Raw genomic sequence first — 25,837 nt, 5'->3', positions numbered from 1 at the left:
GGCCGAATCCAAAAGTAATCCCAGCAAGCAACCAAAAAGGGAAATCATCTAATCCCGAGCATACCCTTGCCACGTCCGCTTCCGAACCTAAAAATGTAAACAACGGGAGGGTAAGCTAAATGCTTAGTGAGTGCAATACTTATACGCATACATACATAATTCAATTACTTGCATTCACCTACACAAAATAACACACGTCATTAGCAAAACATAGTATCACGTATTCAAGTGTACTACAAGACAACATCGAAAACATAAAGGTCACGTCAATATTACATTGCTAAATATGAATACGTACAAACCACCGGTTAAAACAAGATTACGAGGGAAATTACCTTGAAAGAGCCATGGATGTTCATGACATCAAATAGTACCAATTCCAATTCCATGAGTGGTATCGTCTCATCGAACTTCAAACCCACTCTTCACGCTTCATGTGGTATCGTCTCATCGAACTTTAAGCCCACATATGAGGTATCGCCACATCGAACTTTAAACCCTCATCAAGTAATACAATAGTATTATGGCATCGTCAATATCGAACTTTAAATCCATACATGAGGTATCGTCGCTATCGAACTTATAACCCTCATCAAACAAACAATCTTGGTATGGCATCGTCAATATCGAACTTTAAATCCATACATATGAGGTATCGTCACATCGAACTTGAACCCTCATCGAACAACGTAATAGTGGTATGGCATCGTCCCATCGAACTTTAAGTCCATACATATGAGGTATCGCCGCATCGAACTTTAATCCTCATCCCGCATCGAATAATACAATAGTAGTATGGCGTCGTCATCATCGAACTTTAAGTCCATACATATGAGGTATCGCGGCATCGAACTTAAACCCTCATCCCGCACCCCGGTCCCAATGTGGCCCAAGAGAAATGTATTCTACCGAATAACACTCGCCACGTCGCACACAAGCAACCAAATTATATACATAAACGTATAAATATTCCACTTACCTCGATTACTTGAAACGCTAATCCGCTTGAGCTTCCAATCAACCAATGTAAATCACCTAAGAAATTCACAAACAAATAAGCTAAACACTCTAGCTTATACTCAAAACATCACAAGTGCAATTTCGACCCATTTGCACCTACTTCTATTTTGGCTAAGTCAAAACTTGCCCAAACTGTCAATACTCACCATCAACTAGTGATTATGTTCTAATACCACAATAAACCCCATGTTTGTTCTTTCAAAACATTTGCTAGCACAAGTTACACAAAGCCCATTTTGACCCATTTCTAAATCAAGCTCTCAACAACACCCATTTGGGTTCCATTTACAACATAATTACTAATCCTAGTGATTATACTTAATTCAAAGCCCTAAACTTGGCCAATTAGTTTTCCAACCCAAAACCCACCAACAACAACAATAACTAGCTTCAATAAACCCATTTATGAACTAGATGGGTCTTTCAACAACAAACAAGTTCAAACCCTAATTATGAACAACAATCAAGCTTATGAAAACTCGGAGTTAGAACTTACCAACACTACCACAATGTAGCCAAGAGCGAGATGAACAACCTTAACACTTGGGCTTTTGATCAATTCAAGCTCCTTCTTCTCCAAATCTCCAAATCTCTCTCTAGAATCTCCCTCTCTCTCTAAGATGAATGAGAGTGTTTGTGGATGTGAAACATGATCCAAAATTGGATCCCAAACTGATAATATGGCTACACATCCGATCCAAGTGAAAAGACACAAATACCCCTCTTAAAATATCAAAACTGCACAGCTGGCCCGCCAGTTCATCTGGACGGCGTCCAGATTCCTGGACGGCGTCCAGTAACAAAGGACAGGACGGCGTCCAAATGCTTGGGACGGCGTCCCAATGACCTGAAACAGAAACAGGGTCTTACACCTAATATCTAAATCCTAATATCTAAACCCTAATATCTAAAACCTCAACATACGCTCGAAAAATACGATAATTGTTATATATTAATTCTTCGAGCATTTTTCCGCCAAAATAAAAACATTTATCACAAAGTGTCTTTATTAAATGTTCATATTTTCATCCAATCTATAATGTTCGTGAACAAAGTTTTTTTTCAAAAAACGAATTTTTTTTTTTTTTTTGCTTCCCCCCGATTAGTTACTTCCCCCTTGATCCTACCAATATATATATATATATATATATAGATATATATATATATATATATATATATATATATATATATATATATATATATATATATATATATATATATATATAAGGTCATCATCAAGAGGAAAATAATATTTTTTCGTTTATAATTTTTTTTCTTCAAAACATTAAGATTATGTGAAAATATGAGTATTTAAAAAAGACACTTCGTGATAAATGTTACTCCGTATTATTTTGACCAGGGAACACTCGAAGAAATAACATTCATCGATAAATGTTATTCCTGATAACATTCATTGTGATGCATGTTATTTTTTGAGCCTTTTTTTCATCTTTTGTGAAGTCTTTTTTTTTTTCAAAATTTAGCCCGATTTAAAGTTTAGGGTTTAAGATTAGTATTTTGGGTTTAGTCCTTAAATCTAAGAGTTGGAATATGAAAATTTGCAGATAGATTCAAAAGATGAATCCCTAAATATCTGCGTTTTTACTTTTCACTATATGCTTGAATTTGAGAGATGCATCTACCATATGTATTTAAAATATAAGTCTGTAGAGTTCAACCTATTTACATGCTGAACTCAGTCTGTAGCATATTGAGTTCAGTCTGAGACAAATTGAGATCAGTATGTGGTAGACTGAGTTCACTACGTAGACAGACTAAACTCAGTATGTTAGCACTTCTAGTTCTCCAAGTTCTCACCTATCAGGAGTTCTCCGTGAATCTTTATATATCTATGTATTGTTACTATATAAAACTCAAAGGAAATATTTATAATTTAAAACGAACTACCTACATCAAGCTCATCAAACCTAAAGCGAAACAAAAACCACTGCAAAATGCTAACAAATATACATGAACAAATTTTTTCTTATGCTTTTGTTGATACTTATTTTTAATCGACACATGAAAGATCTTACTAAAATTAATTAGGTTAACCGTAACCGGTGCGCTCTCGGCAATACAAATTAACAAATCTTCAAATATATAGTTTACATCAGAACAAAACTGAAAGTATACGACTTATTTGTAGGTCATAAACTTTCAGTTATTATTCAAGTTATCTTTAAAGAAAAATAAAAAATGTCACATAAGTATTTTAAATGATCCATCAGGTAGATGTAGGATGCTAGTATGCCACGCCAGCTCGTTTGTTTATCCGGTTTCTAAGTTCAACAAGTTCATATTAATAAACTTTTTGAAAATATGTGAAATACACTAATATTTATTTGGGTTTGTAGCTTAAATTGGAATAAAAAAGTGAGAGTATAAGACGTATTTATAGTTTTAACACTTTTATAAATTTAAGTTTTTAACTCTATGTTGAAACAAAATTTGATAATCTTTGTTACATAAATAGATGATCTAAAAAGATCTACCTTAGGTAGCTGTAAAATTAAGCTTAGTATTTTCATTAAAATTTAATTAAAATTAATTATAACAATGAATTTTCATCTAGAGCTAATTTTTACATATACACATTTCGTCAAATTCGTTCTCACATGTTGTTTCTTTGTATTTATCTTTAAAATTTTGTACTTTTGGTTATGGTGGAATTGCTTTATACCCAACTTGTTTATTTGTATAATAATATTAAATACCCAACTCCTTTTTTATAAAATAAAAATAATTTCTACTTATAGTAAATAGTCTTATAAGAATCAACTATCATCCATATAGGAAGGTTCGAATAATGCTTAATTTAGATTTTCATTTTTTTTTTTTAAATGACCATATTTTTTAAAGTTGTTATTGCCTTTTTGGGTGGAGCATGTCCGTACATAATACATTGTGAAGTCTATTTTGCCTTGATTTCCTAAAGGTCACATAATTCAAGTTAACCATACAAATTACAAAATGTATTTTATCTTACAAAATGTATTTTATCTTACATAACTTTCAAGTTTCAAGTACATAAAATGTACACATATTTTTAAATTAATTAATATTAATATAACATTCGCACTATATGCAACAAAAATCAGTATAATAGAGTATAATAATTTATACTACCTTTTAAGGAACGACAAGTCACACACTCAACAACCAATTCAGTAATATGCTTACGACGGGACTAGAATCATCAATCTTTTGGATGAAAGGCTCCTCGACTAGCGAGTTTAACTCAAAGGTGTCTATCGCATATTGCGTTGCGGGGATAGTGAGGGAGGGGAGTTGGTGTTTTACCTTCAACTAGTGAGTTTTACCTTTAAATTTATAGTTAGGTGATTGTATTGTATAGATATTGACCGATTAGATAAATGATCAAGCGTATCCGACTTGAGTGTAAAAATGGGAGAATGTTTGGAGAATTGATTGTTTGCCCTCCGATAAACTTTCAAACTCGACTTCATGATTAAGATTCTCAAGGGTGGCTAAACAATCAATCTATAAGAATTCGACTCGGTAGTGAACTCGAGTGAGTTGTTTAGTGAGTCTATTGACAGAAAAGATACCGCGTGAAAGTATTAGTCTTAATTAATGATTGTTAGAGTGTGTAAGACATGTATAGTACATGTCTATATATATGCAAGTAGTATGATTAGTAGTTACAAGCTAAAAACCTAAAAAAATTCTACTAAATGTCTTATTTCAATAGTGTCATTCAAAAAAATGTACACTATCCAGTTGTGTCACTAGTTAAAAATACAAAAAAAATTCCACTACATCGCGTATTTCAGTTGTATTCCGTGCAATTACTGGACCTAAAGTAGATCTGCCCCTGCCTTTATGGATCTGACCATGTTTATGTGTCACGATATGATGTGTTGATCAACATTGCAAGTTGAGTTTGAGTCTTTAGAGCTGACATGTGAGACTTACGTGGCGTATGCACACTGCCATGGGCTCATGTGTTACCACGATATGAAAGGCTAGCTTACACATTGCTTGCATCCTATAGCATCTTTCATATACAATGTCATTCAGGTATAAGCACTTGACGTACTTGATCTTGTAGATAAAAATATGGTCGAGTCCAGCTACCATGCATGCTATACGAATATTTTAAACAAAAAATAAATTGATATCTCTTTTGATAACTTATGTATCCCGGATAAAAATTCGATAGGCGTATCATTATATATAAAATCGTTACAAACACTAAAGTAATTAGTATAAACACAAATACATCATACACTACCAATTGACACTTTGCAAAAGATACATTATTCGTTATAAACACACAAATTGCACCACTAAAGTCTATATATTTTAGCTTGATATAAACTATGTCAAATCAAACAAAAAAGGCTACTAATCAGCCTAAATACTAGCCTTACTAGCTACCATAATTAGGTTATACGAGAATAAACCATATAATGACATACTAAAAGCTAATTGTGGGAATTAAGAAACATTAATATGAGTTGTTTCTCAACTTTAAAAGTATATATAAAGGGGTAGTTGTCCAAGCTTTAGTCTCAAATTATTCAACAAACAAAAATCAATAAATTAAGAAAAATATAAATAAGAATATATGGCAAGAAAATCAGATCCTCTTGTGGTTGGAAGGGTGGTAGGAGATGTAGTGGATAATTTCAGTCCATCTGTTAATATGTGTGTAACATACAACTCATCTAAACAAGTTTATAATGGCCATGAACTGTTTCCATCTTCTGTTACTACTAAACCTAAAGTTGATGTTTCTGGTGATATGAGATCCTTCTTTACACTGGTACCTACAACTTTTTTTTTTTTTTTTTTTTTTTTTTTTTTTTTTTTTTTTTTTTTTTTTTTGAAGTATAAAACTAGAGCTTCTTAGTTACTTGAATCTTTTCAAATTTAAATTTGCAGATTATGACTGACCCAGATGTTCCAGGTCCAAGTGATCCATATCTAAGAGAGCACTTGCACTGGTAAACTTATTTTCTATACCTATTAACCAAGTTTTTCTCTTCTTCTTAATATTTAAATTATGCATGCAATAATACAACTTGGGTGTCCTTAAATCTTCTTTCTTTTATTAAAACCACAATAGTGGTGCCTTAGTGGTAATACTTGGAATATATGAGTGAAAATACTAAGTCTCAAGATCAAATCCTAGAGCAAAAAAATATACACTTTTGTGGCCACGGAGATTTATCGGCAAGGAATCCGTTCTACACGTAAATTGGGGGGGTCACTCTGTGATCAATCGGTTTATAAAACGAGTCAGAAACACAAGTTAATAAAAAATTATGTATTTTCAGTTCATCATACTTTCCTTTTACCATTTATGAATTGTATATTCTTATGATCCTAATCAATTTTTATTTTTTTTTCGTTTCCTTTGGAGTAATACTCAAGTTTGAAAACCTAAGTTACATCTGTTTCGGTGCTCAAGGTTTCATATACAAATGTTTGTTTTCACGTTGCTTTATCTTTCTATCTATCTATCGATCTATCTATACAAATCAAATTCAATGTAATTAATCTTCAACTCGATCCAAATACTTTAAAATAATTAAATACATAGATTAATGAATAAATAAATTGTCTAACTTATCTCTTTAGAGCATAAGTTAATTAGTACTAATTGAATCAAATTTTAACGTATAATAATTAAATTAGAAAAATTTAAAGATAGCCCTTAGACTATCCTTAACAAATTTAAACATGCTTGTATTGTTTGTCCCTTCAAAATAACTATACACTTTCCGCAAATAACTTCTCCAATGTAGTATTAAATTTTGCTAAAACAAATCCTTAAAGATAGCTCTTAAGGCTAAAAATAGAATACTCCTATTAAATTAATTTAACTAAATTATTTAATTATAACAAACAAATAAACTAGACTTATCTTATGTCATTAGAGCTATTTAAGTTATCTAGACGTGACTCATAAATAAAAGATTCTGACAACCCTAAGGTGTATTATTAAGAATTTCGAACACACATTATTTATACGTAAATTCCAAATAACCGTCTCTTTTTAAAAATAACTACCATTAACTAGGGATGGCAATGGTCACCCGATCCGGTGGATATCCACCCGATCCACCCGCTTCGTGATGGATATGGACGAACCTAAATGGATATGGATACAGATATGGATGAACCTAAATGGATATGGATAATTGGATATGGACATGGATGAAAAGTTTCATCCATGGATATATCCATTACCACCCGAAATACATCTACAAGTACATAAATATAAATATAAATATATGCTTACATATTTACTACTACAAGTTCATTTACCGTTAGATTTATATTTTGCTTTCAACCTTATAATGAAATAACTATAATATATTACAATAAAGCACGCACATCTAATAAAATAAACTTACAATTTTCATATTTAATTTTTCATAATCCATGTTTTATAGTAACATTTAACAAATTTTGTTATATCTTCAACAAAGATTACACATTCTTATAGATAGATTTTAAATATGTCATGTTATATTATTTTTGCTAAACTACATTTTTATTTTAATCACATATTAGAAAATATCATAACATTTTTTTAATATCCATTGGGTATCCATTAACCCGCTTAATCCATCGAAAATGGATATGGATGGATGACCTGAAACTAAACGGATATGGATATGGACATGGATGAACAAAAACTAAATGGATATGGATGTGGATACGGCATCACCCGCTCCATATCCGATCCATTGCCATCCCTACCATTAACTCATTGAATATAGCGATTTTATCATATTTATCTCTGCTAAATCTATAATTTATATATTTATTCAATATACAATTTTTCAATGCATAAAGTACAACAATTTTTAATGCATGTTCGAGGATATACGTAATTTATAAGTTCATGCGAGGAATATGAAATTGTCTCCTAAATATACTACTACCATAATTTATTTTTCAAAAGACAGACACTCTAATTAGAAACTTTCTAACAAAAATAGTATTGAATTTTCAAAGATATCAATCATGTGGTAATAGTACGTATTGACCAGCAAAGTGAACCCAATTTTACAACCTGAACAAACAAAGGAAAAAGGTAACTGTGTGTGTGTGTGTGTTTTTTTTTTTTTTTTTTTTTAAGGGGGGTCTACCAGAAAAGTAATATGTCAGGTTGAAGTTGTATACTAGATTTAAACATATAATTTGACCCAAAACCACCAATAGTATTGTGACAGCGTCTTCTCTTTCACAGGATTGTTACAGACATACCAGGGACAACCGACTCCTCATTTGGTACCTTCTTTAATTCTTGATTGATATGCATTATTATTACGGAGTATTTACTTCACTTATTTTTGTTTCATTTTTGGATAAGCATGACTTTTTAACTAGCTTTAAGTTAAATGACGTCATCAGAAGTTAGTATTGTTGATTTAGTTTAATTAATTTAAACCCCAACTAAAAACGTTTATTTTTCTGAACGGTCATTTTTTGGTATCGGTAGATTACTTATTTCAACGACCTTAATCATTTGCACATATCACATACGTTCATGGTACCCTGAAACACATCCATTCGGGCAGTGTTCCTAGGTAGAAGTCTGTAAACGAATCCGGTAAAACCTCTCTATAGAGCCAATATATACCACCATTATTTGTGTTGAATCGTTTTAAAAAAAATCATGTCATCGAACTCATGATCTCTCCCTATCCCATGTCACAAAGTATATGAGGGAAACTGTTGAGCTATGTCCGCAAGTTCAACTAGAAATGTTTATTACTCCGTGTATACGGAGTATATTAGCTATATAATTAAACGAGGGTTGAGTATGTTTGGTTACATGCATAGGTGTTTTTAGTTTCTAAAAAAGATGGTATGATAAAAGCATAAGTTTTTAACTAAATACTTGGAAATTGTACTTTTTTTAACTAAATACTTGAAATTATGACATCATAGTTTTAAGTTTGATTGCTCTCGAGGAGATTTTCGATCAATCAAGAGGTTGACGTTTAAGCTTCAGTTGTGACGGTGAACGGACAAATATCTTGACTTTGTGTGTTAGATAGGTTTGAGTTTTTAAAAAACATTGCTAGCTAAGTTGTGTTCACATTTCGTAACCTCACAACCGGAGTACTTTTGTTAAAAAAGAATGCATTCATCTTAAACGAGTTATTTTGTGACTGTTTTCAACTTATTTTTCTTGTGACACCAAAATATGCTCTAGGCTATTCCTCTTGGAATGGTTGTGAATTTCATGAATGCATATTGATATTAGTGCAACAAAAAGTTGATTTTATTAGAGGTTTATATATATGTGATACTAAAGATGAATTTATTTTCTAATAATACATTCAATTAGCGCACATGCAACAAAATGTTGATAGGATCGATTAGAGCCCAACAGCACCAAATATATATACAAGTCATAAGCTCCTTAAGTAGTCTAAAATCAATTGGGATTAGACGGAGACCCATAAACGTTTCTGTTGATTTTGACATTTATATGACCCGATTAATATGGGATTCAGTATTGTACCCGATGTAACTCATGCTTCTCATTCTTTAACTGAAGTTATGAAGTTATGTTAACTTAACCATCATTTATACTGTAGTAATTTACAACACGTGCATTATATATGCACTTCAAACTATACAGTATACAACTATTGAAGCATCTCATGAGCAGATCAGCAGGTAGTCAGTATATTAAAGTCAAGACAGTTGACAACTGACTAAAAAATGGTTTATTCATGTAAAACATTTTTTACTATAGGTGTTCGTATACCAGTAAGATTATCCATACACCACCAAACGTGCATTAAATGTAGTACTGTACAATCTTGTAAAACAGTTTTGGTGGTATATGGCTAATTATTAACGGTGTACGAATCATCTCCTTTTACTATTAATGTTTTTGAACAAGACTGAAACTGTTTTATCACGTTTTTAGCTGGTCGGAGAAAGGGTCGAAAACGTTCACAACATCAACCGACTAAATAGACCACATAAAATTAAGTAAAAGTACTTATTCATTTATTATTGGTAGCCTGAATATGAAAACTTTTTTTCGTTTAATTTTTTTTTTTAAATATTTTTGAATAGGAAAAGAAGTGGTGAGCTATGAAATACCAAGGCCAAACATAGGAATTCATAGGTTTGTTTTTCTTCTTTTTAAACAAAGAGGAAGGCAAACTGTTGCATGCCCAACTTCAAGGCATAATTTCAACACTCGAAGTTTTGCTCATGAAAATAACTTGGGGTCCCCTGTTGCGGCTGTCTTCTTCAATTGCCAAAGGGAAACTGCTGCCAGAAGACGTTAATTATGTATGACGACGTTATTGTTAACTATGTATGTAACATAATAAAAAATGGAAACGGAAAAGGAAGAAAAAGATGATGATTTATAAGTTAACGTTATTAATGTGGCTGTTAATGTATGATTATCCTTAGTGTGTAACTCTATTATGTGTATGTCAAGGAGTGATTTAGAATAAGTGGTGTGAAATGTGATCGAGCCTGCTTGTATTGTATGTTACTGATTTGCTTAATGTATAATTATGTGCTACTTAATGTATAATAATGTGCTACTTTAATTTACTTATCTTCTTGATTAAGCGTTTAGTAACTGTTTTTCACGGTTACACTGGATATTTCTATTAATCTTCAATTCAATAAATTCTAAATTATTACTCACTTGCATAAATTGAATTCTAAGCAAGATTTAAAACTCATGAAAATTTGATTCTACCATTTTCATAGCGTCTCAATTTTATTTTTAATTTTATTTTAAAAACATTTCTTATCTATTGACCGGTGGTCCACTCGGAAGCAATCTCTTTATCCGACGAATAGAGAGAGGGATGAATTTCTATACTTATGAGAGTGATTCACTCTCGGTGGAGAAATAACATGTTTTTACTCTCGAATTAGGGAAAGATTGTTTACATCTCACCTTCCACATACACTACTCATGTGGCATTGAGTTTTGTTGTTGTTTTTGTTGTTGCACCTCACTTTGTAAAAAAGACTATTAATATCTTTAAACTCTTCAATTGACGCTCAGTTTGGAGAGAAAAAATTTACAAATTACAATAGCTTAATAAGTCATATATGCCAACGGATATTACATTTTCCTCTACTATATTATTGATCACACAAGTTATTTTAAATCGTGAATCATTAATGTTAAGAAAAAAAGTTTAATACTTGAAAATCTAACCATAAGGTGACTCAACTGATCAAAGATCGAGGTTCATCCACAAAGTTAGGAAAAGTCTGAAAGGTAAGAATTCTATCTGAATTCGTGTTTAGACCTTGAATCGTGATATATCAGTATATGTATTTAAGTGTATAAGTACTCTATGTATATGTTGTATATAGATGAAGATGATGATGAATCTAGATGTGACAGACTGACAGTAGCAAATCTTCAATTATTCGTTACAATTCATGTTGTTACAATTGATTTCGGAATTGAGAGAGAATTGGCGAGTGTGTGAAGGTGATAATGTAAGTGTGAGAATGATTTAATGGTAGAGGCTTACATCTTAAGCTAAACTTAAGAGTATTTATACTCTCTAAATTACATTACAAATTATCCTATATTCTAAATCACGTATTTACTTATCCAAATCTCATTCATTTAAATGGACATTTCATCTAAAAATGGTCCTAACAAAGTCTTATCTAATCTTGTTATGTGCAAACACTTTGATGTGGCCACACCAACTTTCTGAAAATGAAAGTTAATTATAAGTTTAATTAAATTTTGTGCTACTTATACAAAAGTTGATAGCACAGGGACTAAAGTTGACAATCTGACAACTAGTTCCAACTAACCTGAAACTTATTTTCCCGCTTATTTTTTCATTCAAATGTAATAGTTGTGATAGGCGGTTGATTATGTTAATAGCTCAAATTGAGACCATATAAACAGTTGTAACAGTGTTAATTGTAATTGAATGAAATCAATTACACACAGAGCTTAGGAACACACAAACCCTAGAATCCTAGTTTCACTAAATTCGTCATTGATTCATCTGAAAGCTGTAAATTGATAGTGTTATCACGATCGTTATCAACGATTAAAGGTTAATCAATCACGAAGAAATGGCAATTCCTGAAAATCTGCAAAACACCATTAATGATCCTCTTTACCCGGCGAGCTCCAATCATCTTGGTATAACGATAACTGCAACTCCGTTCAATGGCAGTAACTTTCTCAGATAGAGTCGAACAGTTAAAATGGCTCTAGGAGCTAAGCTCGAGCTAGGGTTCATTGATGGAAGCTTGATCAAACCTGTTGTTACAGATGAAGACTATCAAAAATGGACAAGATGTGACTATATGGTTACATGTTGGATACTGAATTCAATGATATCTGAATTAATCTTTCTTGTATGCTACTGGTACAAGTGGTTTATGGAAAGAACTCAGTGAAAGGTATGGTCAAACTAATGGGCCATTGATTTATAAAATTGAAAGAGAGTTAAGCAAGGTTAATCAAGGTAGCTTGACTGTGGCTGCTAATTACAACAAGTTAAAAAGGTTTTGGTATGAACTTCAAAGCTTGAATGGCATTCCTACTTGTAGCTGTGGAAGATTAAGAGAATGCACTTGTGGTATAGCAGAAAAGTTCTTGGAAATTGATAGCAGGTCAAAACTCATGCAGTTCTTGATGAGGTTGAATGATGAATTTGAGTCTGTTAGGAGTCAAATCCTGTCAGTGGATCCATTGCCTACCATCAATAAGGCTTATTACATTGTGCAACAAGTTGAGAAACAGAAGCAGGTTACTCAACATGATCCAAATCAACTGCATTTTTTGCTAATCATAACAAAGGTTCTGGTGGCTTTAAGATGTTTGTCAAAGAAAATAAAGAAGATAAAAGTGCACTTTTTGCAATATGGAAGGTCACACTGCTGATGATTGTTTTGAAAGGGTAGGGTATCCAGATTGGTACAAAGGAAAGAAAGCAAAGAAACATGTGAAATTGGATGCTCAAGTTGGTACTGATTTTGATGCATATATGAACAGGGATACACCTTTTAATATGGTGAATGAAAATGAGGTTCACTGTGAAAGGGTTGATTTAGATCAAAGGTTGGTTAATGATGTTTGTCAAGAAATGATGAAAATGTTCAAAGGCAAAGGTGAAGCAGACGGGGCTACTACTTCTAAACCCTATGCAGGTATATCATTCCACTCTTCAGTTAAAACCTTGACTGATAGATATAGTGGTTATGATTACATGAGTGATTGGATTGTGGATACTAGTGCATCTGATCACATGTCACACAATGTTCATTTATTTCAGTCTACTAAAAGGGTAGCCAAACCTATTATAGTCAAATTACTAGATTGTAACAGTAAATGGGTCAACAAAATAGGCAGTATTCTAATCACACCTAATCTTATCCTCACAGAAGTTTTCTATATTCCTGAATTTCACAGAAACCTATTGTTTGTAAGAAAATTACTAAAGTCAAAATTCCTCATTGCCATATTTTTTCCTACTTGGTTTCTTTTCTAGGACCCTTCAATTAAACAAGTGATTGTTGCTGGAGAAGGGTTCAACAATCTGTACATCCGTAGACATTCAACAACTGTTCCTACTAAAAAATTTCTTGATTTGACATGTTTTGTAAATAGTATTGTAATCAATAAGTCACTGAATATCCGTGTTGACACTTTCCATTCAAGATTAGGTCATTCTTCAATGTCTAAACTCATTCATGTACAAAGTTGTGGAAAAACAAATGGTTGTTCTCTTCTCTGTGACACTTGTCTTTTAGCTAAATCTCACAGTGTGCCTTTTCCATTAAGTCCAAATAGAGCAAAATTACCTTCGAGTTGATTCATGTTGACTTATGGGGTCCTTATAAAACTCCAGCTCTAAATGGTGCACCTTATTTTCTCACTAATGTAGATGATCACACTAGATGTACTTGGACTCATTTGTTGCATACAAAAGATACTGTTTGTATGATTTTTCACACTTTTTCAAATATATTCATACCCATTTTGACACCAAATCAAAGTATGTAAGGTCTGACAATGGTACTGAAATAATTAACAAGACATGTGTGGATTTGTTTAAATCAAATGGTATTATTCATCAAAGGTCAATTGAATGGTATATACTCCTCAACAAAATGGCAGAATTGAGAGAAAAATACACATTTATTAGATACAACAAGAGCATTAAAGATTCATGCTAATTTGCCTAATAGATTTTGGGGTGATTGTATTCTTAGTGCTACTTATCTCATAAACAAAATGCCAATGAAGATTTTGGGCTGGAAATCACCATATGAAATATTACATAAAAGGACACCAAGTTATGATCATTTAAGAACAATAGTCTGCTTGTGTTATGCTAATGTACCAAAACCATTACAAGACAAATTTGAGTAAAAGGGTATTAGGTGTGTGCTTATTGGTTATCCTCCAGATCAAAAGGGTTACAAGTTGTATGATTTACATAATCATCAAGTTTTCTGTAGCAGAGATGTTATTTTTAAGCAAGACATTTTTCCTTTCAAAGATTAAAAGTCAAACGTTGACTCTACAAACCCTAATCTGCCAATGCATACTTTTACTGAAGATGAGGAGCCAACTTTAAACCCTACCACAAGTGTGGTGACTAACACAGAAGATGAATTAATTAAACTCATTATACCACAGATTATCGAACAAGGTGTACCATTGAGAAGATCAACTAGAGCTCACAGGCCATCCATATGGTTAAAGGATTTTGTTCACCCAAATGGAAGTACTAATTCAGTTTATCCCAATACACCACATCCTTTGTTTCATCACACTCAGTTTCAAGAATATCCAGAAGATTATGTCATCTCTTTATTCCATGTGTTAACAACACATGAACCTGATTCATATGCACAACCAGTTGGGCATCCTGGTTGGGAAGAAGCAATGAACAAAGAATTAAAGGCTCTAGAAAAAAAAATGAAACTTGGGAATTGACTGAACTGCCTTCAACACATAAAGCTATCACTTCTAAATGGGTCTATTATCAAACCCCCAATTAGGGCCTGGGTGAATGTGACATTAATATCAAATAAACTGATATTACTCAAATTAGACATATCTTTAGTCGCAATATCAAGTTCTATCGTTGTTTATTTCGTGTGTAAACATAGTATTTTCGTTTGTATTCCATTTTATTGTAAAATAGTTAGAATCATTGTGTAATTGAAGAAATATGGAAGATTTTGGATGATACTACTCAGAGATCGAAAACAAGTCAAAAAGTCAATGAATAGTAGAGTGCGCCAAGGAGTGCGCCACGGGTGTGCGCTCAGCTCGCTCGTCCAAATTTTGATCAGAGAATTCTGGGATCGAAAACAAGTCAAAAAGTATGAATAGTAGAGTGCGCCAAGGAGTGCGCTCAACGCACTTTCTCCGCGCACTCTGACATGTAAAGCAGATCTGAACTTGCAACTCGAGCTGTAAAGTGGAATTGTGGTAAGTGAACAGTGCGCGCCGCGCACGTGCTTTTGTGCGCTCGGCGCACCCTACTTTCCAGCTGCTGTTCAGCCTTTTTAAACCCCTTTCCAGCTTCATTCTTGAGACACCACTACACAGTCATTTTCAGAGGCAGAGGTTACGATTCTATGTGATCCTTGGAGTAATCCAGGATCACCTAATCCATCATTTCAATCCGGAATCAAGAATCATCAGGATCATCATCTAAGATTGCTTCAAGAGGTCGATTCTTGTTTGTTCAATGAATTCTATCTTTGTTTCCAGTTTGTTATTGTCTTTAATTATGATTGTTAGCTAGTTCTTTTTATGCTTGTCTAGATAAATAACCGAGATGTTGATTGTTTACTTTTGTTGATTGATTGTTCTTATGAATGATAGTTTGATGTTTGAATAAAAGAGCCATTCTTGTTAAGTTTAATCTTTTCGATTCAATTAGTTAGTATACTTATTCAACTAAGAAACATCATCTTGTTGATTTAGTATATCGGTTTACACCTAGTGACAAGTGTTTGCCCGTCTTTGACCAAAAGGGGTAAGTTGCGTTCAAACGGTTAATCTCTATAGGAATGTAAGAACGACTCTTGTAGATACTTTCAGATAGCTTAATTGATATGTGTAGTTGTCTAGGAGAACGATCAATTCCCTAGAATATGTTATACATATTTTCACTACTCAATTCCATAAAGCTAATAGGTGTTAGATGTCATAACCCGACCTTAACCATAAGGACGAATACAATAACATATGATTTCATCGCGAGGTATTGACCTCTATATGCGACATTTTTCAAAAACTGCATTCGTTTTTACAATACAAACCATAGCTTTTATTACAAATACAAGGTTTAAACAACTTAATAATGATTATCGTTTAGCGATAATCTTAGACTTACAAACTTTACATGTGATAATAACAATACGACTTCCAACATATTTTACATTATAAATCCTCCGATATGCAGTTTTATTTTTGACACAAATATGCATACTCAAGATCTTGCTTAAATTCAACATGTTGCAGTGGAAGCTTTTAGTTATCACCTGAGAATAAACATGCTTAAAACGTCAACATAAAGTTGGTGAGATATAGGTTTAATGCCGGCAGCGTTATAAATATAGACCACAAGATTTCATATATAAACGTTTTAATAAAAATATTCTAAGTTGTTGAGCACTTGATAACCATACTTAACATTTAATCAACGTCGTATATTCCCTTTATTATGAAATCTTACTACATCGTACCAAGTGTAGTCACCGAAACGAAGTACTGTGCAACCGTTGAATACTGGTCGTCCAGTCCGGTTGGGGTTGTCAGGCCCGATAGATCTATCAACAGGATTCGCGTTTACAATACCGCATGTAAATAATAGTTACCAAGTTACAGGGAAGTATGCCAGCGGTACAACTCAACGTAGAATATATATTTTTAATCACTTGTGTCCATAACGTAAATCATAAAATGCATGTATTCTCATCCCGAAATATTTAGAGTTTAAAAGTGAGACTATATACTCACGTTTTGCCTTGAAGGTAGTAAACACGACTTGGTCTCCGATTGATATCACAAACCTAACCATATATATAATATATCAACATATTTTCTTTTCAAGTAATCGTTACATATATATATATATATATATATATATATATATATATATATATATATATATATATATATATATATATATATATATATATATATATATATATATATATACTTTTAATACTTTTAATATTTTCCTAGTCCATAGTTAGCAGTCCGATGTTAGTGGTCAACAATTAGTTGCTTAAATAAAATAAATAAAGACCCCATCGTATTCGTATTGATCAGAATTAATCTCGACCCATGGTACCATGTTGTCAAGTGACGTGTTGCGTACATAAAGTACCGTGTTGTCAAATGACGTGTTGCGTACAATCATGAGGTCTTATGATTAATCTTCTCGTGTTGTTTACGGGTGGTCCTGAAATATATAAAATCAAATCTTAAGTAAATATATATGAAATATCATATTAATTAGAAAATATATGATTAATTTAATTTTTCTCCCAACATTTTCGTAGCTAAACTAGCTTCGGATACCCGATCTTGTTTTAGTCGTAGTTTCCTCATTACAATTCCGTTTTTGTTGGTTCAACTTGCCACTTCCTTGGATCGAATCAAATTTTAAGAATATGAACTGAAAATACCTTAGGTTGTATTCGAAATCACAGGTTATAGGTCAAACTTTGGTGAAACTTATGAAAATGATCATTTTCCATCATAAAAACAACATTTAATGATCATTTTTCTAAAAATACTTACACACCAGTTACACACCAGTTGCAAATCATCGAAAAGTTGTCAGTTACACACCAGTTGCAAACTTTGGTGTAACTGGTGTGTAATTGGTGTGTAACTGATTTGGTGAAAATGATCATTAACCTATCCGATGATGAAAACGACACCTTTGGGGAAGACTCACAAGTTCCGGATGAATCAATTGAAGAGGAACCGGAAAGTGATCCTGAGGAGGAAGAAATACAGGAAATTACAAAAGACAAGTTCGAACGAGGAAAGAAACGAAAAGCTACTGAAATGGAAAATCCAAATCCCGAGTCTAGAGAGGATGTTGTGGCACCAACTCCACCGGATACTTCCACACTTATTCCCGCTATTCCTATTAGTTCTATCCCGACATCCAGTTCTTCGGTTCCACAGCCAAAATGCAGGGAGACAACCAGGATAACCTTTAAGCGATTTCTTTAAACACAAATGCTTTGGGTTAAATGATGCGCTGTTGTTTTAAACCATGGGATCATATAATGTTTTGTATAATATTACTAGTGTGGTTTGCTTAATGTTTAATGTAAGATAAGCATATGTAAAATAGTGAAGTGTGAAATGCAATAATTTTCCATGGTTGAGTATTATTTGGGTGATAGTAATTGATTTTCGTACTAAGCTATTAAGTATGAACTTTAACGGGTAGGTACTACCCTAGGTATAATTATAAAATGCTAATAAGAAGAAAAGGCTTTTATAATAATAACTGGTTCATATTATTAATAAGCTACGATGTACTGTAAATACATACTACATCTATAATATTCCATGTGAATAATTATTTTTTTTCCATTTTTATTGAAGATTATGGCGCGATTGAACCGAATGACGGAACAAGAAATCCAGGAACTCATCAATCAGTGAGTGAATGACAGAATGTTATGGGTCGAGGCTGCAAGAGGTGCTGCAGCTAACCCAAATCCTCGTGTGGGATGCATTTACAAAACTTTTCAAGGTTGCAAGCCCTCATCATTCAGTGGAACAGAAGGACCGGTCGGTTTAACCCGGTGGATCGAAAAGATTGAGTCTGTGTTTAAAATCAGTGGTTGTATTGAGAAGGACATGACCAAGTATGCATCGTGCACCTTACAAGATAGTGCACTCACATGGTGGAAAAACTATGTGAAGGCCGTAGGAGGATATGTAGCTTATGATACTCCCTGGGAAGAATTCAAAACAATGCTAATCAATGAGTATTGTCCAAGGAACGAGGTTAGGAAGTTGGAAGCTGAATTACGAAGCCTGAAAGTTATTGGTACTGAACTCACCAACTACAATCAGCGATTCATGGAATTAGCTTTGCTATGTCCCGAATTAGTACCAACCGAAGAACGGAAGATTGAACTGTACAAAGACGGTTTGCCTAAAAAGGTCAAGGCAAATGTTACAGCATCCAAACCCAAGACTATTCATGAAGCTATCACCATGGCGAATGAGTTGATGGACCAGATTATTCTAGATAAGAACACCGATGTCAAGACATCGGGAAACAAAAGAAAGTGGGAAGGTAATCATCAACAATCCAACAAGAAACAAGAAACTACGCAAGGTGCGGGTAGCGGTTCGAACTCAGGTTACAAGGGACGAAATCCTTTATGTAACAGATGCCACAAACATCACTCTGGTTATTGTAATGTGGTGTGCAACAATTGTAATCGAAAAGGTCATCTTGCTGAAGATTGTAGGGTTCCCGCTACAAATACAAACGGTACCAAGACTCCTGCCACCAATGCTAATAGAACTGCCTTGGCCACTGTTACTTGTTATGGGTGTGGGAAACAGGGTCATTATAAGAGTCAGTGCCCGAATCCAGAGAAGAATAACGGATCTGCACTTGGAAGAGCATTTGTTATTAATGCTAGAGAGGCGTGCGAAGACCCGGAGCTTGTTACGGGTACGTTTACCATTAATAACTTATCCGCATCTATTATATTTGATACTGGTGCCGATAGAAGTTACGTGAGTAGAGACTTTTACACTAAATTGAATTGTTCATCATTACCTCTAGATGCTAAGTACATGATTGAGTTAGCTAATGGTAAACTAATTAAAGCCGATAAAATTTGCCGTGATTGTAAAATAAATTTAGCCGGAGAAATATTTAAGATGGATTTGATACCCGTAGAATTAGGAAGTTTTGATGTAATAGTCGGCATGGACTGGATGTCCAAAATAGGAGCTAAAGTTGTGTGTGCCAAGAAGGCAATTCGCATTCCTCGTAAGGATAAAACGCCAGTAATGATTTATGGAGAGAAGGGTAACTCAAAGCTAAAACTCATTAGTTGTTTGAAAGCTCAAAAGTGCTTGAAGAAAGGGTGCTATGCTATCTTAGCATATGTTAATAAAGTTGAAACGAAGGAAAAAGTGAAGAGCATCAACGACGTGCCTGTGGCAAGAGATTTTCCTGAAGTATTTCCGGAAGAGTTACCAGGATTACCTCCATTTAGATATGTAGAATTTCAAATAGATCTAGTACCGGGAGCTGCACCAGTGGCTCGTGCTCCATATAGACTTGCACCATCTGAGATGAAAGAGTTACAAAGCCAGTTACAAGAATTACTGGACCGTGGTTTCATACGACCAAGTACTTCACCGTGGGGAGCTCCGATTTTATTCGTCAAGAAGAAAGATGGATCTTTCCGAATATGTATAGATTATCGTGAATTAAATAAGTTAACTATCAAGAATCGGTATCCACTACCGAGAATTGATGACTTATTTGATCAATTGCAAGGATCATGTGTTTACTCGAAAATCGACCTAAGGTCGGGCTATCATCAACTACGCGTCAAAGAAGATGATATTCCGAAAACTGCTTTTCGGACACGCTACTGTCATTATGAATTTTTGGTCATGTCGTTTGGATTAACGAATGCGCCAGCTGCATTCATGGACCTCATGAATCGAGTTTGTAGTCCGTATTTAGATAAGTTTGTTATCGTTTTCATTGACGATATTCTTATCTATTCCAAGAGTGAGCAAGAGCATGAGCAGCATTTAAGGATGGTATTAGAATTGTTAAGAAAAGAACATTTATACGCCAAATTTTCTAAGTGTGCATTTTGGTTGAAAGAAGTGCAATTTCTTGGCCACGTTGTTAGTAGCAAAGGAATTCAGGTTGATCCAACTAAAATTGAGGCCATTGAAAAATGGGAGACTCCTAAGACACCAACGCAGATACGCCAATTTTTGGGTTTAGCTGGTTATTATAGAAGGTTTATTCAAGATTTTTCCCGAATAGCTAAACCATTAACAGCGTTAACACAAAAAGGGAAGAAGTACGAATGGACTTCTGAGCAGGAGAGTGCATTTCAATTACTGAAGAAGAGTTGACTACAGCACCTATTTTATCGTTACCTGAAGGGAACGATGATTTTGAGATATATTGTGACGCTTCGCGACAAGGTTTTGGTTGCGTCCTTATGCAACGGAAGAAAGTTATTGCATACGCATCTCGTCAATTGAAGATTCACGAGCGGAATTACACGACACATGATCTAGAACTGGGAGCAGTAGTGTTTGCATTGAAGATATGGAGACACTACTTATATGGGGTTAAATGCACTGTGTTTACCGATCATAAAAGCCTTCAACATATCTTCGATCAGAAACAGCTGAACATGAGGCAACGTAGGTGGGTTGAGCTGATAAACGACTATGATTGTGAGATTCGCTATCATCCCGGGAAAGCGAATGTAGTGGCCGACGCTCTAAGCAGAAAGGAACGGGAACCAATTCGAGTACGAGCGATGAACATAAAAATTCGCATGAATCTCAACTCACAAATCAAAGAGGCTCAACGAGAAGCTCTTACTAAAGAAAACATAGGAAATGAAATAATGAAGAAGTATGGGAAACAACTTGTTATACGGGAAGACGGAATTCGATATTTTGCAAACCGTATTTGGATACCAAAGTTGGGTGGATTAAGGAAGTTGATATTGAACGAGGCACATAAGACAAGATACTCGATACATCCTGGAGTTGGAAAGATGTATCAAGATCTTAAGACGCATTATTGGTGGCCTAATTTAAAGACAGATGTTGCAACATATGTTGGGGAATGTTTAACTTGTTCCAAAGTCAAAGCAGAACACCAGAAGCCGTCAGGGTTACTTCAACAACCAGAAATCCCAGAATGGAAATGGGACGGTATTACCATAGATTTCATCACAAAGTTACCTAAGACTGCCTGGGGTTATGACACCATTTGGGTAATAGTTGATCGTCTCACCAAATCTGCACATTTATTGCCTATAAAGGAAACAGATAGAATGGAGAAACTATTACGATTATACATAAAGGAAATTATTTCAAGGCATGGAATACATATTTCCATTATATCCGATCGTGATAGTAGATTTACATCAAAGTTTTGGCAATCACTACAGGAGGCCCTGGGAACTCGTTTGGATATGAGCACCGCATATCATCCACAAACTGACGGGCAGAGTGAAAGAACAATTCAGACTCTTGAAGACATGCTCAGGGCATGTGTGATTGATTTTGGAAACGGATGGGATAAGTATCTACCATTAGCAGAATTCTTGTATAATAACAGTTATCATGCGAGCATTAAAGCTGCACCATTTGAAGCACTGTATGGAAGAAAGTGTAGATCCCCTATCTGTTGGAATGAAGTAGGAGATCGAAAATTAACTGGTCCCGAGATCATACGCGAAATGACTGAGAAGATAGTACAAATCAAGGAGAGATTGAAAACAGCCCGTAGTCGCCAAAAGAGCTAAGCCGATGTCCGAAGGAAACCATTAGAGTTTCAGATCGGTGACATGGTTATGCTAAAGGTGTCACCTTGGAAAGGTGTAATACGTTTCGGTAAAAGGGGTAAACTGAACCCATGGTATGTAGGCCCGTTCAAGATCATCGAACGCATTGGACCGGTAGCTTATCGACTCGAGTTACCGCAACAACTCGCCGGAGTACATAATACATTTCACGTATCAAACCTTAAGAAATGTCTTGCAAAGGAAGATCTCACCATTCCTCTTGAAGAATTCCAAGTCGACGAGAAACTACAATTCATAGAAGAACCAGTCGAAATCATGGACCGTGAAGTTAAACAACTCAAGCAGAGCAACATACCGATCGTTAAGGTTCGTTGGAATGCTCGAAGGGGTCCCGAGTTTACTTGGGAACGAGAGGATCAGATAAAACAAAAGTACCCACATTTGTTTCCCGAGAACGCAAAATAGGTACAACTTTAAAATTTCGGGTCGAAATTTATTTAACGGGTAGGTACTGTAACGACCCGGATTTTTCCGATCGTTTTACACTTATAAGATTAATATTTACATAAATTAAACCTTACCAACATGATATGCAATCTAAATTGTTGAGACTTATGTTTTTGAAAAGAGTTTTACACAACGTTTGACCGTCCAATTTGACCGATGATATCACGAACTATATAACATACGATAATTATACGTTTGTGTATATATATGTATTTTAATATATTTAACATGATCTAAGAATGTTTTAACATCTCATTGTGTACTAATAACAATGAGTTATAAGTATATTTTGAGACTACTAACTTAACTTTTCAAAACGATAACTATATGTGACGTTCTTCGACTTAAATACTTAAAACTTATAATGCTTATATATGTATCGTATAGATATGTATTTTATCACTTTTAAAGGATTTATATACATAAAACAATATAAGTATATTTACAAAATATAGCTATATTTGAATCCTCGTTCCGTTTTCTCAAGATTTTTATACGTATATCTAGGGTATATGTACCCGTATCATACCCAGCTTCTATACGTATTTACTATTGGTATATACACATCACAATCACTTTATTAGCAGCCATGAGTCAGCCAATTTTGGATCTTAGCATGCATGATTAATCAATTTGGCATATTACAAGACTTTTGTACAATATTACAAATTTATACATCATTTCACCACCATTTATACTCCATTTCAGTTTCATTTTTACTACACATTTTCTCTAACCAAAAACAAACTCTTAGGGACCTTAAGTGTTCTTTACAATCTCAGCAAATAACCATGAAGATCTAGCTTCAAAAACAACCCTTAATCATCATAATAAAATCCATTCAAGAACACTTCAAAAATCCTTTCAAGTAAACAAGTTTACTTCCAACCTTTCAATCCAACTCCACCACTCTTTTGATTCTAGGATTTTTCTCATCTCTTACAGTAACTTTGTCCAAGTAACTTGAGGTAGTAACCTTATTCATAATCTTATTCAATTCATATTCATATAGCTATCTTATTTTGTGTTGTAAAATTTTAACAACAAGAACATAGTTTGAATGATTTCAAACTTGTTTGCAAACTAAATAGATCCTTCTAACTTAACTTTTAAAACACTTCAAGACCTGTAATATATCATAATTATATGCTAACTTAACAAGATATAACTTGGTTTTACAAAGAACATCTTAAAAACTGAATCTACGTCGTCGGAGTGCAATCGGGGACTGTTTTGGGTTGGATAAATAAAAACTATCTTGAACTTTGAATTGGAAGTTCATGTTCTGGAAAAATGATATTTCTTATGAATATGTTAACACATAAAAATTTCATGGTTTAACTCAAAGTGTAAGTATTTTTAGAAAAATGATCATTAAATGTTGTTTTTATGATGGAAAATGATCACTTTCATAAGTTTCACCAAAGTTTGACCTATAACCTGTGATTTCGAATACAACCTAAGGTATTTTCAGTTCATATTCTTAAAATTTGATTCGATCCAAGGAAGTGACAAGTTGAACCAACAAAAACGGAATTGTAATGAGGAAACTACGACTAAAACAAGATCGGGTATCCGAAGCTAGTTTAGCTACGAAAATATTTGGAGAAAAATTAAATTAATCATATATTTTCTAATTAATATGATATTTCATATATATTTACTTATGATTTGATTTTATATATTTCAGGACCACCCGTAAACAACACGAGAAGATTAATCATAAGACCTCATGATTGTACGCAACACGTCATTTGACAACACGGTACTTTATGTACGCAACACGTCACTTGACAACATGGTACCATGGGTCGAGATTAATTCTGATCAATACGAATACGATGGGGTCTTTATTTATTTTATTTAAGAAACTAATTGTGGACCACTAACATCGGACTGCTAACTACGGACTAGGAAAATATTAAAAGTATTAAAAGTATATATATATATATATGTAACGATTACTTGAAAAGAAAATATGTTGATATATTATATATATGGTTAGGTTTGTGATATCAATCGGAGACCAAGTCGTGTTTACTACCTTCAAGGCAAAACGTGAGTATATAGTCTCACTTTTAAACTCTAAATATTTCGGGATGAGAATACATGCATTTTATGATTTAAGTTATGGACACAAGTGATTAAAAATATATATTCTACGTTGAGTTGTACCACTGACATACTTCCCTGTAACTTGGTAACTATTATTTACATGCGGTATTGTAAACGCGAATCCTGTTGATAGATCTATCGGGCCTGACAACCCCAACCAGACTGGACGACCAGTATTCAACGGTTGCACAGTACTTCATTTCGGTGACTACACTTGGTACGATGTAGTAAGATTTCATAATAAAGGGAATATGCGACGTTGATTAAATGTTAAGTATGGTTATCAAGTGCTCAACAACTTAGAATATTTTTATTAAAACGTTTATATATGAAATCTTGTGGTCTATATTTATAACGCTGCCGGCATTAAACCTATATCTCACCAACTTTATGTTGACATTTTAAGCATGTTTATTCTCAGGTGATAACTAAAAGCTTCCGCTGCAACATGTTGAATTTAAGCAAGATCTTGAGTATGCATATTTGTGTCAAAAATAAAACTGCATATCGGAGGATTTGTAATGTAAAATATGTTGGAAGTCGTATTGTTATTATCACATGTAAAGTTTGTAAGTATAAGATTATCGCTAAACGATAATCATTATTAAGTTGTTTAAACCTTGTATTTGTA

The 25,837-nt window shown here is 33.7% G+C and overlaps 1 protein-coding gene across 2 annotated transcripts; it reads left to right on the top strand.

The window, feature by feature from the left end:
- Window positions 1-700: 700 nt before the first annotated feature.
- Window positions 701-10,420, top strand: LOC139861236 (CEN-like protein 2). Of its 2 annotated transcripts, XM_071849553.1 has the most exons (5): window positions 701-725; window positions 5,631-5,812; window positions 5,932-5,993; window positions 8,252-8,292; window positions 10,102-10,420. In XM_071849553.1, exons 1-5 carry the CDS (start codon window positions 701-703, stop codon window positions 10,317-10,319), a joined length of 528 nt encoding a protein of 175 aa, XP_071705654.1. In that variant the 3' UTR covers window positions 10,320-10,420. The 2 variants fall into 2 exon arrangements, with proteins under 2 accessions (XP_071705654.1, XP_071705653.1); XM_071849552.1 differs by lacking the exon at window positions 701-725 and having other exon boundaries at window positions 5,615-5,812.
- Window positions 10,421-25,837: the final 15,417 nt, after the last annotated feature.

This window comes from Rutidosis leptorrhynchoides, chromosome 8 (genome assembly GCF_046630445.1).
Source record: "Rutidosis leptorrhynchoides isolate AG116_Rl617_1_P2 chromosome 8, CSIRO_AGI_Rlap_v1, whole genome shotgun sequence".
NCBI classification, from domain to species: Eukaryota; Viridiplantae; Streptophyta; class Magnoliopsida; order Asterales; family Asteraceae; genus Rutidosis; species Rutidosis leptorrhynchoides.
The sequence above is the reverse complement of the archived record's forward strand: the minus strand, read 5'-3'. Positions and strand labels throughout refer to the sequence as shown.